The 15,541-nt window shown below is 38.0% G+C and overlaps 1 protein-coding gene across 4 annotated transcripts in view; it reads left to right on the top strand.

Moving 5' to 3' along the window:
* The window catches only part of LOC306985351 (PDZ domain-containing protein 4), a 44,442-nt gene extending 31,319 nt beyond the window's left edge, over positions 1 to 13,123 (top strand). The window contains exons 1-8 of one of the 4 annotated variants that reach the window (XM_079587508.1): positions 1,178 to 1,201; positions 1,388 to 1,653; positions 4,360 to 4,450; positions 4,639 to 4,737; positions 6,381 to 6,443; positions 7,395 to 7,496; positions 9,222 to 9,344; positions 10,197 to 13,123. In XM_079587508.1, the coding sequence (XP_079443634.1) occupies positions 1,556 to 1,653; positions 4,360 to 4,450; positions 4,639 to 4,737; positions 6,381 to 6,443; positions 7,395 to 7,496; positions 9,222 to 9,344; positions 10,197 to 12,041 (2,421 nt within the window). In that variant the 5' untranslated portion in view covers positions 1,178 to 1,201; positions 1,388 to 1,555 and the 3' untranslated portion in view covers positions 12,042 to 13,123. Of the gene's footprint in view, positions 1 to 1,177; positions 1,202 to 1,353; positions 1,654 to 4,359; positions 4,451 to 4,638; positions 4,738 to 6,380; positions 6,444 to 7,394; positions 7,497 to 9,221; positions 9,345 to 10,196 lie in introns of those variants that run through there. The other 3 variants (XM_079587506.1, XM_079587507.1, XM_079587509.1) reach the window with 3 other exon arrangements.
* The last annotated feature ends 2,418 nt before the right edge of the window (positions 13,124 to 15,541 follow it).

Below are 15,541 nucleotides of genomic sequence, written 5' to 3'. Positions count from 1 at the left end.
TATGGCATTATGTATGTGAACACACAAAAAAATTGAGGTCATGATCCGAGCATGCTAAGTGGTCATAAAAAAAATAATCACACTTGTGGTCTTTGGTCAAAAATGACCCCCATAGGAAATGAATGGGATGCTGTGTACTTTTTTTTTTTTTTTTAAGTACACAGCATTAAAGGGGTGACGCTCTAAAACATCTAGAGAAAAAAAAAAAAAAAATATTTTTTCATAATTTTTTTTATTTTTTATATATATATTAAAAAAATATATATTTATATTTATATTAAACATCATTATATCACTAAGCCATGATGACATATTAGGTGGATTGTGTGATTTCCACTCTAGGATCATTTTTCTAGGCTTTCTAACACAATGTTTAGGTTTGACTAATCATAATGCAAAAACTAACACTTTAAATCACTATTTCTAAAAAAAAAAAATATATAAAACTTGATAAGAAATAGTTTTTGAGATTGTTTAAATATATATTCAAATCCACACACAAAAAAAAAAAAGTAAATGTGTCCATTAAACAGCTGGGGAAGTCACATGCCTCTCCATAGAGTGCTGTTTATGCCATCTAGTGGTTACACCATGGTTCTACGCTTTCTCTCCATACTCTCACCAGATGGCGCTAATCTGCTTCAACCATTTTTTTTTGGAGGCCTAGACTCTATATTAAACTAACATACTGCATTAAAAAAAAAAAAAAAAAAAAAAAAAAAATTGTATTTTTTTCAATGGCAAAAATAGACCATAAATATTGCATAAATATTAATAAATTCAATCAAATTCTCTCAAAATACAAAATTAAAAAGAAAAAATATTATAGAACAAAAATAAATTGCATTGGTTTTACTGGGATGGAGAAAATTGAATTTTTAGGTGTCCGGTCACTTCTGACCGGGAAGGCCCAGGAGGTGACTCCGAAACGAAGACCGTCTGAGGGTTAATTTGCTTTTATAAAAGCAAATTAAAGCTAATTGCAAAAAAAAAAACGAAAATATAAAAATACTCTTGCTGTTGAACACTGCTAATTCATTTATCGGCTTTAATATAGGCCTATCGGCCAAATTTTCTCATCGGCTGATGATAACATTAAAAATTAACATATCGTCTGATATATGATACCAATACCTTAAACCATACTCTAAAATGTGATTGGTTGATATCAAGGAAGTTGATCATTATTGGACCACTTGTGGTAAACTTTCAGCTTATAGTTTCAAAAGATTTGTTTTTTTTTTGGACTGTAGGCTACTGTATGTTTCCAAGATCTTTGATTTCAAAATATCAATATGGACGACTCGAGCCCTTTAGCACATCTAATAAGTTGAAATGTAAAGTGTTGATGTCATTAGCATGGATGTGTGTGTGTCTGTGAACGCAGGTGAACAGTAAAGCCCTGTCCCGGCTGTCTCAGGACCCGAGTCTGCCGTCGCTGCGCTGTAAGCGTAACCCGAGGAGGAGAGCCGGTGTTCCTGGAGCTGCTGGCGGGACGGTGCTCGTGACGGACTGTGTGGACAGCGGGACGCAGACAGACATCAGCTTCCAGCACATGGTGACATTAGGCCGAGCCGCTCATCACAACAGACCCGCGTCTCCTCCGTCCCCTCCACTGCCACCCATGCCGGAGCCATACCTCTTCAGACAGCTGTAAGATCACCACAACACACACTGCGGTCGCTGAAGCTGCACTTTTAAAATCAACACTTTATTTTAAGGTGTCATTGTTACAGTGTAATTATATATTTAAGTAGTCAAGCAACTCCATAGCCTACTTACTATAGGGTTAGGGTAGGATTAGGATTTGGTTGCATGTAATTATGCACAATGTACTGTTGTTACTATGATAATGTAACATATGTAACAAGGACATTGTAAAATAAAGTGTTACCAAAATCAATGCTGTTATGATGATGTACATACATTAGGAATATAATAAAATGTGACTAATGACAGTGTCGTTTAAAAGTTTGGTGTTGGTTAGATTTTTAGATGCTTCGAAAAAAGTATTTTCTGCTCCCCAAGGCAGCATTTTTATATGATTAAAATACGGTAAAGCAGTGATATTGTGAAATATTATTATAATTTAAAATAGCCGTGAATATATTTTAAAATGTAATTTATTCCCATGTTCAAAGTTGAATTTTCAGCATCATCACTCCAGTCTTCAGAGTCACATGATCCTTCAGAAATCATTCTGATAGGACGATTTGATGCTTGAAAACATTTGATATTATCAATGTTGAAAACATTTGTGCTGCTTCATATTTGTGTGGAAAACGATAAAAACTTTAGGATTTATCTGAAATAGTAAACATTTGTAACATTATACTTGTCTTTACTTTTTGATCTATTTAATGCATCCTTTAAAACAAATAATACTTACTGACCCCAAACTGTTGAACAGTAGTGTATGTTACACTATTACTTTACCTTACAGAACATACATATTTGACATCAGATGCTTTCACGTGAAAAGTTTATGGACAGGCTATTTTGTTAGGGCTGTTCTTACAATATATTTATTCTAAAGTTTAAAACCATTTGTGACACATTATTTTGCAGTGTCCTTATTACACATGTAGTGATAACAGTAAATTATGCATAACCCTAAACCAAACCCCATAGTAATCTAGTTAATATCACACAGTACATAAATGTAGTTAAGGACACCTTAAAAATTTAAATATTTATTATACTCAGTGAATTGCCAGTTTATAAAATCATGTAAATTATTTGTCTGAATATGTTTTAAAGGGGTGGTTGATTGCGATTTCACTTTTTTCATTTTAAATAGTGTGTAATGTTGCTGTTGGTGCATGAACAGTATCTGCAAAGTTGCTGTGCTGAAAGTTCAACGTAAGCAGAGATATAGTCTTTTAAAAATCAGGAAGTTTAATGCCTACAAAAACGACTCGAATGGGACTACAACGAGATACTTCCCGGGTTTTATACGTAACTAACCCATACATTTACATCAACCCTCCCTCCGGAACATGCAAAAAAGGGGGCGTGGCCATATTTCTGCGGCGTTGTGGAAGAGGAAGAATTATGGTGGAGAGCTGCCATGCCGTCGAAAGTGTGTTATTTTCACCCAGCTGTCAGGTCTTCTGTGTTCGGGCTTCCTATGGACGCTGTAGTTCGTCAACAATGGCTACAATTTCTGTTTTATTATGTTCCTGAAAATTACAATCGTAGCTCTCTGTGCTGCGCATTTTACGGAAGACAGCTTCCAGAATCTCCACGAATTCAATGCCGGATTAAACAAGAAACTGTTACTAAAACATGAAGCAGTTCCAACTTTAAAAACTGAGGCAGCCGTTCTTGGGCCACAACCTGTTAGTAAGACTTAATCATTTTAAATGTTTGCATGTATAATTTCAGACGTAAGTTTATCAAGGACGTAAACAAATGCCAGCGCTCGCGCTAGCCACTTAGTATGCTCGTGTGTCTATGACAAACGCGTACAAACATTTTGAACCTGCAATTTGTAATTATGTACTAATTTTGTAAATGTATTTTCCATGTATACTTTATGAAGTAATTTTTCGATTTGATCAAGAACGTAAACCAATGCCAAAGCTGTTTGTTTATAGTAGCCAGTTAGTTCGATATGCTACTTTGTGTGTAAGACAAACGTGTAAAGTAAAAAAATATATGTAATCGCAACAGCAAACTTCAGCTGCGGTATTACTCAGTCATTTATTCTGGTATATTAAATGTTTAATCAGGAGAAAACCGTATCTCAAAAGCTAACAAGTGTCAGCAGTGGCATTTTCAAGTAACAGCGTATCGAAATTATTATATAATAATAGAATAATAATTTAATAAAAAAAATACCATTCAGAAACGTTTTGTAAGAGCCGTGTTTGGGGAGGTTCTGCTTGACTCTCTTCATTGCCGCTTTCTGGGTCTGACTCTGGCTCAAACTGACGGCAGTATTGACACCATTATTTACATTTGACCGGAGCACATGCAACTTTCGCCCGTAAAGGTGATGGGCGTGAAGTTTCCGGAGAACGTGCACTATGCAGTTTAGCCAATTACAACACACCGGCCCAGCTAACCAATCTGAGCCCATGCCTGTGTCTGAGGGAGTGGTTTCATAGAATCAGGAAGTCAACCGGTCGTTCAAATGACAGAGGAGAAAGCGGCTTACAATAAAGGTCAAATTTATGAAAAATAAGGCTTAAAAAAAAAAGAAAAAGACGAAGACATGTTATATTGCACCCCATAAACACAATCATGCAAAGAAAAAAAGCAGTAAACCACCCCTTTAAATAACAGTGGCACTTACACTGGCTTTTTGTGTGTCACTGTAGTGGTTAGTTATAGATATTTTATTTTTCTCCTCAGCTCTCCTATGGATCACGTGTATTATGACCCAACGGATTACTTTGACATTAGTCAACATGAGGTGGACAGACAAGATGACCTGGAGTACGAGGTCAACATTGTCTCTTAACTTCCTCTACTACAAAATAAGCTTATTTTAGCCTGAAAAACTGCTGAAGGGATCTTATCTCTGTTTGCTTAGCTCTCTCTCTCTCTCTCTCTCTCTCTCTCTCTCTCTCTCTCTCTCTCTCTCTCTCTCTCTCTCTCTCTCTCTCTCTCTCTCTCTCTGTTCTCCTTCAGGAGGTGGAATTGTATAAATCTTGTCAGCAAGATAAACTGGGTTTAACGGTGTGTTATCGCACCGATGATGAAGAGGATCTGGGCATCTACGTGGGAGAGGTGAGAAACGGGGAATAATGGGAATCTGCTGACCGATAAATTATGAATGAAGCCTTAGGGAGGATGGTGAACATTAGATAAATCATTATTTTAAATAAAATGCCATAATAAACCCAGAACACCATTTAATCTCTCAAGAATTAGTGATAATCCTACTTAAGCAGGACAATTACAATGCAATTGCACCTTGTTACTTAATACAGAGGCTTTCAATTTAGCAAACTATATTATTCATTCTTTATATCACGGTCTGTCTGAATACTCAATTCAGATTGGCTGAAAGGTGTGCAATATAACCGTTTAATGCACAGGTAAGTCAGTTTAATCACGGGTCTATATCAATACACTGTTTCTCTCAATGTCTCTCTCTCTCGTGATAATACATTCAAATAAATGCTATAATTCATTAATTGAAATAAATGTTATCTTACGCACTACTTTATCTCTGTCTGATTCAAAGCGGGCAGAATGCTAGATCTAATAACCATCATTTTTATCCTTTCAGGTCAAATATTGCACTGCAAACATTGCCAATACTGGCAAATGACCATGGTATAATCGTGATAATCTACGGCTAGCTGTGCATTCAACGATTTTAATGCACGATGTGGAGGCAAAGAACCTGACGCGAAGCCTAATGCAATGTTACATTTGAAGCATGTCATTTATATTTAGTTTAATATGCAGAGACAAAGGCAAGCCATTTGTAGGGTATTTTCAACATAGGGGAATTCAAAAGATTGAGCATCCCAACCAGAGGCGGGCATCTTGACAGGGTAACGGGAGTGTTTAGGAAACTTGTTTGAAAACGGTCACAATTTTTATACATTTTGTTTGTTGAAGATAAAGCTGTAGAAATTACACGTCACATAATACAGCATATGTTTAGATTGCAGAAATGACCCTTTTCAAGCAAATTTGGAAAGAAAATGTTTAATATCAAATATGTCACAGATGCTGTGCATTTTTTAACTAATTCTGTTTGTGTAAAAATAATACAAATCCTGTGAACAGTAATGAGTCTACAGTAAAAAAGTACAGGGATATTGTGTAGCATCAGAATAAAAAAAAATTAAAAAAAAAGCAGATCAAAGATAAATCCTTTTTGCGACTTATTGCCACTGAAGACCAAAGTGACACATTTCAGAGAAATAATATAAAAATAAAAACTTTGAGCTACCTGCAAAAGTGTGCACCCCCTTTTATAATTGGATATGTGAGTGTGTTCAGAACGAACTAATCATCAAGCTAATGTAAAAACACACACAACCCTGTCTTAAGCTAAAGTGACTGATCAACGTTTTTTCTGATATATCCATTCTCCCAAATGTGTCACTTTGATTTTCAGTGGCATTGCATTAAATATGCTAAAGTTCTGATATGATTTATCTTTGTGTCATTGTTTACATCACAAAACCCGCTATTTTAACAGGGGTGTGTAGAATTAAAATATCCACTTTCATTTTTTTTTTATGTTTTGACTGTTTGGGAGCACTTGCCCCTACAGGGAGATATATAAATTGACACTATGTAAATTTTTGTTTTAAACGTTTATTTGTGTTATATATTTATATAGCAGAAATAGTATTGTTGTATGCAGCAACCATCCCGTCGCCGGCACTGATTCTGTATCATCATTGCAGGTCAACCCCAATAGCATTGCTGCCAAGGACGGCCGAATCCGCGAGGGAGACCGAATACTGCAGGTAACTGAAGCCAAGCGATGTTATTATCCGTCTGAAAACAGATGAACGACAATTCACAAGTGGTCCAATAATGATCAACTTCTTGATATCAATCAAATTTTAGAGTATGGTTTAAGGTTGGTGGCTTAAAAATAGGGATGCACACGATATATCGGCCACTATATCGGTATCGGCCGATACATGTTCATTTTTAACGTTATTATTATCGGCCCGATAAGAAAATTTGGCCGATACATTAAAGCCGATAAATGTATTATTTCCAACAGCTGAGACACTTATCCAACCAATAATGGTTTTGAATAGCTTCAAATATGATTTTTTTCCAAAAATGGAAACTACAGTAAAGTGCAACATTTGCAGCGCAAGTCCTTCATATAGGCGGCATGAAATTATAATAAGAACATCATTATAATTGTGTGTTTGGGATATGGGTTTTAATGATGAGACTTTTGTTTTTGTAATCAGGCTCTCAAAACTTATAAAAATTTGGATTTAGATTTATCTACCAATATATCGGTTATCGGTTAAGAATTATCGGTGTCGGCCAAACTGTTCATATCGGTGCAATCGTTCTTTTGAATAATGAGCAACTAGATGTTGATTCTACTTGGTAAAATCATATTGTTGTATTTTCTGCTTATACATAACCCTTCCAGATTCCATAAGACGTTTATCATTGTTTCTAAAATAAGAGGGATCCTAATAAGATGAATCATACATTCCTGAAGAACCTATTTGACATATTTACTTTTATTCCACAGAAAAATAAATAAAAAAAAAATAAAAACAAACCTGAAATTACATAATCAATGTTCAAAAGATTATATACTGGTTCTTTAGATTTACGAAACAATAATAATAATACAAAATACAGATGCAAGGGTTATGTAAACTCATAAGCACAGAAATCCTCTGTGATGTGAAATGTTGTTAATGTGTATCTGTGTTCAGATAAACGGGATGGATGTCCAGAACCGAGAGGAGGCAGTGGCCATCCTGACCAGAGAGGACAGCACCAACATCTCTCTGCTACTGGCCCGGCCAGACGTCGAGGTGAGACTCGCCGTGCATTCATAAACAGAAGTCAGATATCATCGCTTCATTCAATTAAGTTAATCGCTTTCATACAGAACTTTCTTATTGAAGCAGGAGACGTCCAAAATGAAAAACATGTTGTCTATTTATTATCTTTTGAATAGTTTTGCAGCATTCAGTCTTTATCTCACCAGTCGCCACATTCACATCTAGAGCACAAACTCATAACTCGAGTAAATAGCATTTCTTTTGCTGTAGATTTAGTAGCAGCACATGGCGAATGTTTAGTGAATTACTGAAGCCATTAATGACAACTAATTTGATATTCAGACATTACGTGAAGTGTGGTGTGGTCTGCTCATTCAAGCAGTAACAGACAAATGTGTTATAGTGTACAGGTGAACACATGGCTTCGTTCTGTTCTCCGTTTACAAATGAAAGCAGACAGAAAAGGGCAGAGAAGGACAAAAGACCCAGACGAGGAAATAAATGGAGAGAATGGAAGAGAGAAAAAAACCCAAGGAGAGATTAGGACATGGTTTGGCAGTCTTTTGTTCTACTCAAGGTCACACTTTAGAGAGAGACACACTTACAGGACATCCCATAATACACAAGTGAGTCACAATATCCATTTTATTACACATTTCCAATGGCAGTCTGAGACATCGGCTTTGTTCGGAACGGAAGAGTGTCTATAACTGAACACTAGTATACACTGCCTATAGGCTTTCTTTTTAGTATGTGGAAACGTAGGGATTAGTCCATGATAAACATTTCAAACAATATCACATGACCACATTACATTGCAGATTAAGTGAGTGACATCTAATTATCATTTTGGAAACCGTTATTTTGCAATTTTGTATAAAACATCTTAATATTGGCAGTGTGATCAAATAACGAAACAAAATTAGTTTCATCCAACGCACTGAAATTGAAGGTCAGCTTAAATGTGCGAGAATCAAAATAACGTCTCAATACAGTTTCTTCTTTCTGCGTGTGAGTCTCTTCATTGATTGGTCCCAAACCTCATGGTCTGTCAGCATGCTTTAACAACCAGATTTATCATATTTAGCCCTTGTGGAAGCCATAGCAACAGTCCGTATCCCACTGGTAAATATTTAAATAAAACATAATGCAAACCCCCCCAAGGAATCACCCAGTTCATGAATACAAATAGACCAAACCAGCATTTGAAGTCTGAGGCATGTTTATGAAGTTAATTTACCATGATGCTATTTGACACAAAAGCTGTACAAGTGAACAAGGTAATAAAGATCGCAAAAAAAAAAAAAGCATCTTATTTGCATATAATAATCATGATAAACTGAGGAGGCTGATTTTGAACATACAAGTTTATAGCCAATGAAGATACAAAAAGCTTTTTAATAAAATAAAACTCATTTGGGTCCAGTCCTAAAATTAAACTCCATCTTTAATCAAATTCAATATTTGTCTCTAGAAATCTGTCAGCTGTATCATAGGGTTTGGCACAACGTTCAAATATAATTGAGATCCTTTAAAAACAGAAAATCATTAAAACAAGAGATGAGAAAAAGAACAAATGAACAGTGAATGGTCAATTGGGAAATAGTCACTGATTGTACAGTTTTAGGATTTGGGGTCAGTAGCACACAAGTGTGTGTGTGTGAGTATGGAAGGTCCAGATGGTGTGTGTGAGCCCTTGGGCCAGTGTATTCCCCAGCACAGGTGGCTCATTTGAGAAACCTCTCACATTTAAAGGCCTCCTACAACAGATGGGAAAAGACCCCACAATCAGTTACAGCGTCCAAAGACCAGCTTGCATTGACAAACACTGCCCTCTGCTGTTCAAACAGGGAGTGTCTGCTGTTGACCAATCAGAAGGTTTTTTAAGCAAGTTTCTCTGCATACAGTGCCTACTGTAAAAAAAACAAGTTTTGCTCACAAAAATAAAGTATTGCGAGCACACACTCGACTGAAACGCAGAATAAAAGCAGCGTTGCAAATAACTTAGTAGGTGTGACTGTTAAATATGTTGCAGAGATAAAATAGGATTACAGCCGTCATTGATTTATTATATCTATCTCTTCGCAGTACTTTATTTTATTTTGCAAATCTTTATTTTTGTTTGCAAAACTTATTTTTCCCTCAATACTTTTTTTCACCTTTGCCATTCTTTATTTTTGTGATCAAAACTTCTTTTTTTTGCTCAACACTTTATTTTTGATTTGCAAAACCTTATTTTATTTTGCGAAACTATGTGGCATTATATTGACTCCATACGTTACCCCTGTTGCCGTCTCTTGGTGTTGGTCAGGGTTTATTTTCACTCAAATTCGTGTTTGTCGGTGTCTGTTGTGTCAATGTGAACATTAGTTATTTTATTAAAATCCTAAACCCAACAGCCAACTTGTTTGTTGGTGTTCGTTGGCATTTTTCATTGCAGTGTGAATTTGCCTCAGAACATTTAAGGGTATCATCATTAAACATCTCGTAAACATGCTTTATCACTAGAATTTTTTTAAATAACTTTTAAAAATGTAATTATTATTCAATAATTTAAGAAACTTCTTATATAGAACCTTTTGGCATAAAATTGAGTTAAGAACCCTAGGGTTCAATATAAAGACCCATTGAACCTTTTCTTCTAAGAGTGCAGCGTGAATTATCAAGTATTTTGCTAATTTGATTTATTTCTTCTTGTTTTTTTATATTCAACAATACAAATCTTGGAAGAATGAGGCTGATGATCTGGATCTGGAGTTGAGTGTGGGCCTGGATCTAGAGGACTTGGAAAACGCCTCTAACTTGCCCAGTCCTCAACACCAAAGGAAAGCGAGCTCCTTGCTGAGTGACATCAGTGGGATCCGAGGTGGTCGCCCCAACTTGTGGCACACTGCCCTCAATAACAGCCAGGAGCTGGACAGCGGGGTGGGTCGCACAGATGAGAGCACGCGCTGTGAAGAGTCCTCCGAGCTGGCGGATGATCCCACCAGTGCATGCACCACCAATGCCACCAACACACCCGGCAGTTTGCGCAAGTTTCGCGCTGCTCAGCACGGATGGGAGTTTCACTACAGCAACGACTCGCTGCTAGGGCCGGATGGGGTGGGAGCGGCGGATCACGGGGTCCCCGAAACACTGGGCTCAGTGACCAGCAGAGGGCTCATGCCAGGTTTAACTGAAGAGGAATATGAACGTTACCGAGAGCTACTGGAGATCCGGTGCCTTTACGAGAAGAATGGAAACGCATTTCTTCTTTTGGACGGGAGGAACCATGGCGCAGGAGGAGGCGTTCCTGTAGACATGAATTGTAACGAGAGCCTGATGCAGCACGAGATTTCCCTTCTCGATGAGGAAATACGTCACCTGGAGTTCAAGTGGCGCAATGTTTTGCGGGCTCAAAAGATGAATCAGTTGCGCCAACGCTGCCTGAAGGTCTGGCCAGCTGACGAAGAGGACGATGAAGAGAAAGGAGCAAAGGCGAGGTGTGGAGGTGCAGAGGCGATCCACCATGAACTGTCAGACATCAACGAGATCCCAGAAAGGGAACGCTCTGACAAGGAGAGCACTAGCGCCTATAACACGGGCGGGGAAAGCTGCAGAAGCACACCTCTGGCTAGCGAACGATACCCGTCGCCCTCCGCGGCGGGAGATTCCAGTGCCTCCGCAACCATGCGGCCGCGGACGCCCCGTCACAGGACAAGCAAGAATCCAAACACACCTTCCTCATCAGATGCCAAGAAAAAGAGTGAAGAACTCGGGGACAACAGAGACTCTAATCCCGCAACAAGGCTTCGGTCAGTGTCTCGTAATGGCGGCAGCAGCAGGAAGGGCTTGGATGGAGGACGAAGGGGGTCCCATGCTAATGGGACTCTCACTCCCGGGATAGTGAAAGGGGGAAGGAGTGCGGAAAACAGTCCGTACCTGTCCCGACGCCACTGCAGCACCACGCTGCCTCAACGCTACCAGAGTTGCATGCAGTTGAGGGACATTGACAGTGCAGAGGTTCGGGACACCCCTGAACCGGTCCCTGCTCACTCCAGCACAATAACGTGTGCAAACAGAGAATCCACCGCAGCTTCTTTGATTATACCAGCTACGCTGCCTCCGTCTTCACCTCGGATGGAGTGGAAGGTAAAGATCCGCAGCGACGGCTCACGCTACGTGGCGAAGCGTCCGGTAAGAGACCGTTTGCTAAAGGCTCGCGCCATGAAGATTCGGGAGGAGCGCAGTGGGATGACCACGGACGACGACGCGGTGAGCGAAATGAAGATGGGACGCTATTGGAGCAAGGAGGAACGCAAGCAGCAGCTTCTGAGAGCTCGGGAGCAACGGCGACGCCGCGAGTTCATGATGCAGAGCCGACTGGACTTCCTGCGAGAGAAAGAGAAGGAGCAAGACTCCGGACCGCAGGGACAGGCTTCCATACTCGAGCTGAGCCAGAAAAAGAGTATGAAGAAACGCAGCCGACGCATCCTGGACAACTGGATCACCATTCAGGAGCTCCTGGCTCACGGGACCCGTTCAGTAGATGGGAAGAAAGTGTACAACCCTTTGCTCTCCGTGACCACTGTTTAATAATTGGAGGGCAATGAGATCTTTTCATTAACAAGGAGGGTATTTGGATTACAAAGTTTACCAGTGATTTGCAGCTGACTGATTGAGATGCGTAGCGGTTTAATTGAGAAACAATAATGATGGTTAATATAAAATGTACAGAAAGGAAAAATGTCAAATGAATGTACATGGGACCAGCGCGCATATGTTTGTTTCTATGCTTGAAATTTCAGTTGGATTCAGACTGTTACAATGCAGCGGCGGTCTCGATTTCCAAACCAGATCAATACATTCACTTTATTCATAAACACTTTTCAATCTAAGAACATTTAATGATAAGAGAAAAAGAGCAACCAAAATTAATTTAAGTTAAATTTAGGGTCTGTTGCATAATCACCTTAGAGTAGTATTACAAGTCAGTCATGTTATGACTTTTTTTATTTTTCAAGACTAACTATTTTAAAAATCAGGTTCATAATTATTATTATTTTTTCAACGAAAAGACAGTCATATGTGTTTATATGGCCCCAGATCTCATGAAATTACCAAGTTTAGCCTGGTAAATGGTTATGAATTTGCTGCTGTTTTTTTAAGCACAATATGTGTGGTTTTCTTCACTGGCAAAATGATAAAAATAGCAAAAGCACACAAAAAAAGAAGAAGAATGAGCCATTACTTGTTGCCAATTAGTTGATTTCACAATTTTAGAAGCACATGAATCATTTAACATAAAAACACAACAGACAACAAAAATACAAAAAGCAAAAAAGTTTCAGCACACAAATATTGGCACAGCGGTAATGTCAATTGTCAAAGACTGACATTGTCCAAAGAAAAAATATCTGATTGTATATTTTTGTGGTACATTTGTCAACCCTCAAGGAAACACATCTGACATTATAATCACTCTTAAAACTATTTTGTTGTCAAGCTTGTAAAATCACATTTTCTGATATTGTAAAAATTGTGCATGTTGTTGTCTGGGAAATATTTAAATTGTTGTGTGAAACTGTCGAGTGAAATTGTTTCTGTGTCTTTCTGTAATACAGATCATTAATATACTGTGTCCAAGTGTTCATTTAACACCTTGCAGGTCTAAAAATGGGGGAATTTCTGTCCCTCAATGTTTTTGAATAAAACTTTTGCAACTTGAAGATCTTTGATTTCCGCCTGTTATTTGCAGAAAAACTTAAAATACAGAAAGTAAAGTTAATGTTTGTCCTAAAATAAGATGAGCTGAAGTCCTAATGTCTTGGACATTTGTGCAAGAACCTTCATTTGGTGCTTAAAGTTATGGATAAAAAAAAATGACATGACACTGGATATCATCTCTTCATTTATTGGATGTACAATTATGAAAAATAATAATCATAAAAAAGACTGGAAGCCCAAGATTATTTACAATCGTTCTCTTTGATTCTGTGGCAAGGTCTCTCAGAGATACCATTGTCAGTCTCATGCTCACTTACACCATGATATGTTGAGCTTTAAAAAGACGTTCCTCTCTAGATATGACAAAAACATGACCAAAAAGTAAACAAAGAAAAAAAATACATACAGTACATACATATACATATATATATAGAGAGAGATATCTATAAAAGCATAATCATTCAAGTATCAAAAGACAGACCACCCAGGATTACTTTACAATCCAGTATTGTTTATATTTTAATCATTTAGCCGTGAGTACGATCTGAACTGTCACCATTGTATTCGCTAATGTGATTAGTTGTGCAAACACTGCGGCTGTTACAGGTGCTAGCATTAGCATCTGTTTGTATTTAGCACTGTACCCATTTTTAACGTACCATGTTAAAAATGAAGATTCAAAATAAATCAAACTAAAAAGTACCAGACTTAAAAATCCTTGTAAACTAGGGCTAAATGCATATGGGAATATTTCCCATCTAAACCTCATATTTATGCATTATTATCTACACAAAATATAAGCACAGGTTTGTCTACGACGGATGAATATGCAAATTCAAACCTTTTCATCGGTTTCATTATTATTTTTTTAAACATACCCTGCTTTCTGCAACTTAATCATTAAAAGGAAAGAGACAAACGGTTCCATTAAGAAACTCTACACATAAAAACAACTCGCTGCTGTTTGTAGTGTCACAATAACGCCATCATTTTGTATTAGAAATCACAGTATACGTGTAAAAGTCACTACAAGTACCAAGATCTGGACTGTACCAATCTCATGCCATCATAAAGTTATTAACTAATCATAATAGTGTACCGTAAGACGTCACAACACAGAGTATCTCCCATTAAACTGGCATCGAGTTTCTGTCAAACCTTTCCTATTGAAACTCGTCCCATAGTTCACATTCCTGATGTTTGAATGGTCTTGCCCGTATCGTTTAGCTTGACAGACGTTTGTACTAAAGACTTGAAATACTGACAGTAAGAATCAAACATCTCAACTTACGGATGGATTGATCTAAATTAGACATCAAAAGACAAGACTGAACTCTCTAGCCAGTGTTTTGGTGAACTAGAATCAGTGTTTTTAACTGGTTTTATCTTCAAAGTTATCAGACAAAATAAAAGCATCTACACTTTGTGAGTTGAAAGACCATCAGTTTAGACGACAAAATCACAGATAAAACAGGAGTGTGTGAGACTGTCGCTTCACAAAGAAAGTAAAACAAAACTCGGCTGAAATCAAAGCAAAGCAAACGTCAACACTGGCTCTTGTTATCGCGTGAGGATACAGCGACGGCTGCCTCTGAACACGTCTGAAGCCGGATAAAAGCAAGATGTTTTTCAAAGGAAGAGGTTTGGTTAAGTGTGGGAGAGTTAAAATAGTGTGCAGGCGGAGCAGCGGACGGGACGTTGTATAGTCTGTCTTTGGCTCGTGTGTTTAACGGGATGGGAGGAAATCACTGCAGGTGCGAGTAGTCTTCACACACTTACATATAACTATATAAACACGCGAACACACACATGAAATACAAGTGATGCTTCATCCACAGTCATGCTGTCATTGTCATCCCAACTTTCCTTTCTGTTTGGCATCAGACACACTGGTCAGCTACGGGGAGACACACACACACAGGGATTAAAACAAATCAAACAAATAAAGTGTGGGATCTGGTTAACATGCTAATACCATTTACAACAGATATGAGGAAAGAGAAAAGAAGGTGTAGAAAAGAAAGATGCTGTAGTACCAATAATTTCCCTCACACAATCTCCTCCCCTGTGGACCCTAAAGAGCTCAACACTTGTCTTGATATTTTAGCCTGACTGGAAATCATACATTACCAATGCTGACGCATGTTCAGACAACTGAATAATCTACAATATTCGTGCTGAATATCCCGTTTCACTCAGAAATGCATCCGATTAAAATGGGATAGAAATGACATTTCACGGTGACTTCGATTACGCATTAAATATTATGTGATATAACCAGGGCTGGACATTCACTTTTTTGCTCACCAGCCGGCTAGTTGTTTTCCAAAGTCACTCGCCACTCAAGCATTTCCACTGGCCACAATTTT

The sequence above is a fragment of the Phoxinus phoxinus genome (assembly GCF_949152265.1).
Source record: "Phoxinus phoxinus genome assembly, chromosome: 18".
NCBI classification, from domain to species: Eukaryota; Metazoa; Chordata; class Actinopteri; order Cypriniformes; family Leuciscidae; genus Phoxinus; species Phoxinus phoxinus.
This window is presented reverse-complemented; position numbering and strand designations above follow the sequence as displayed.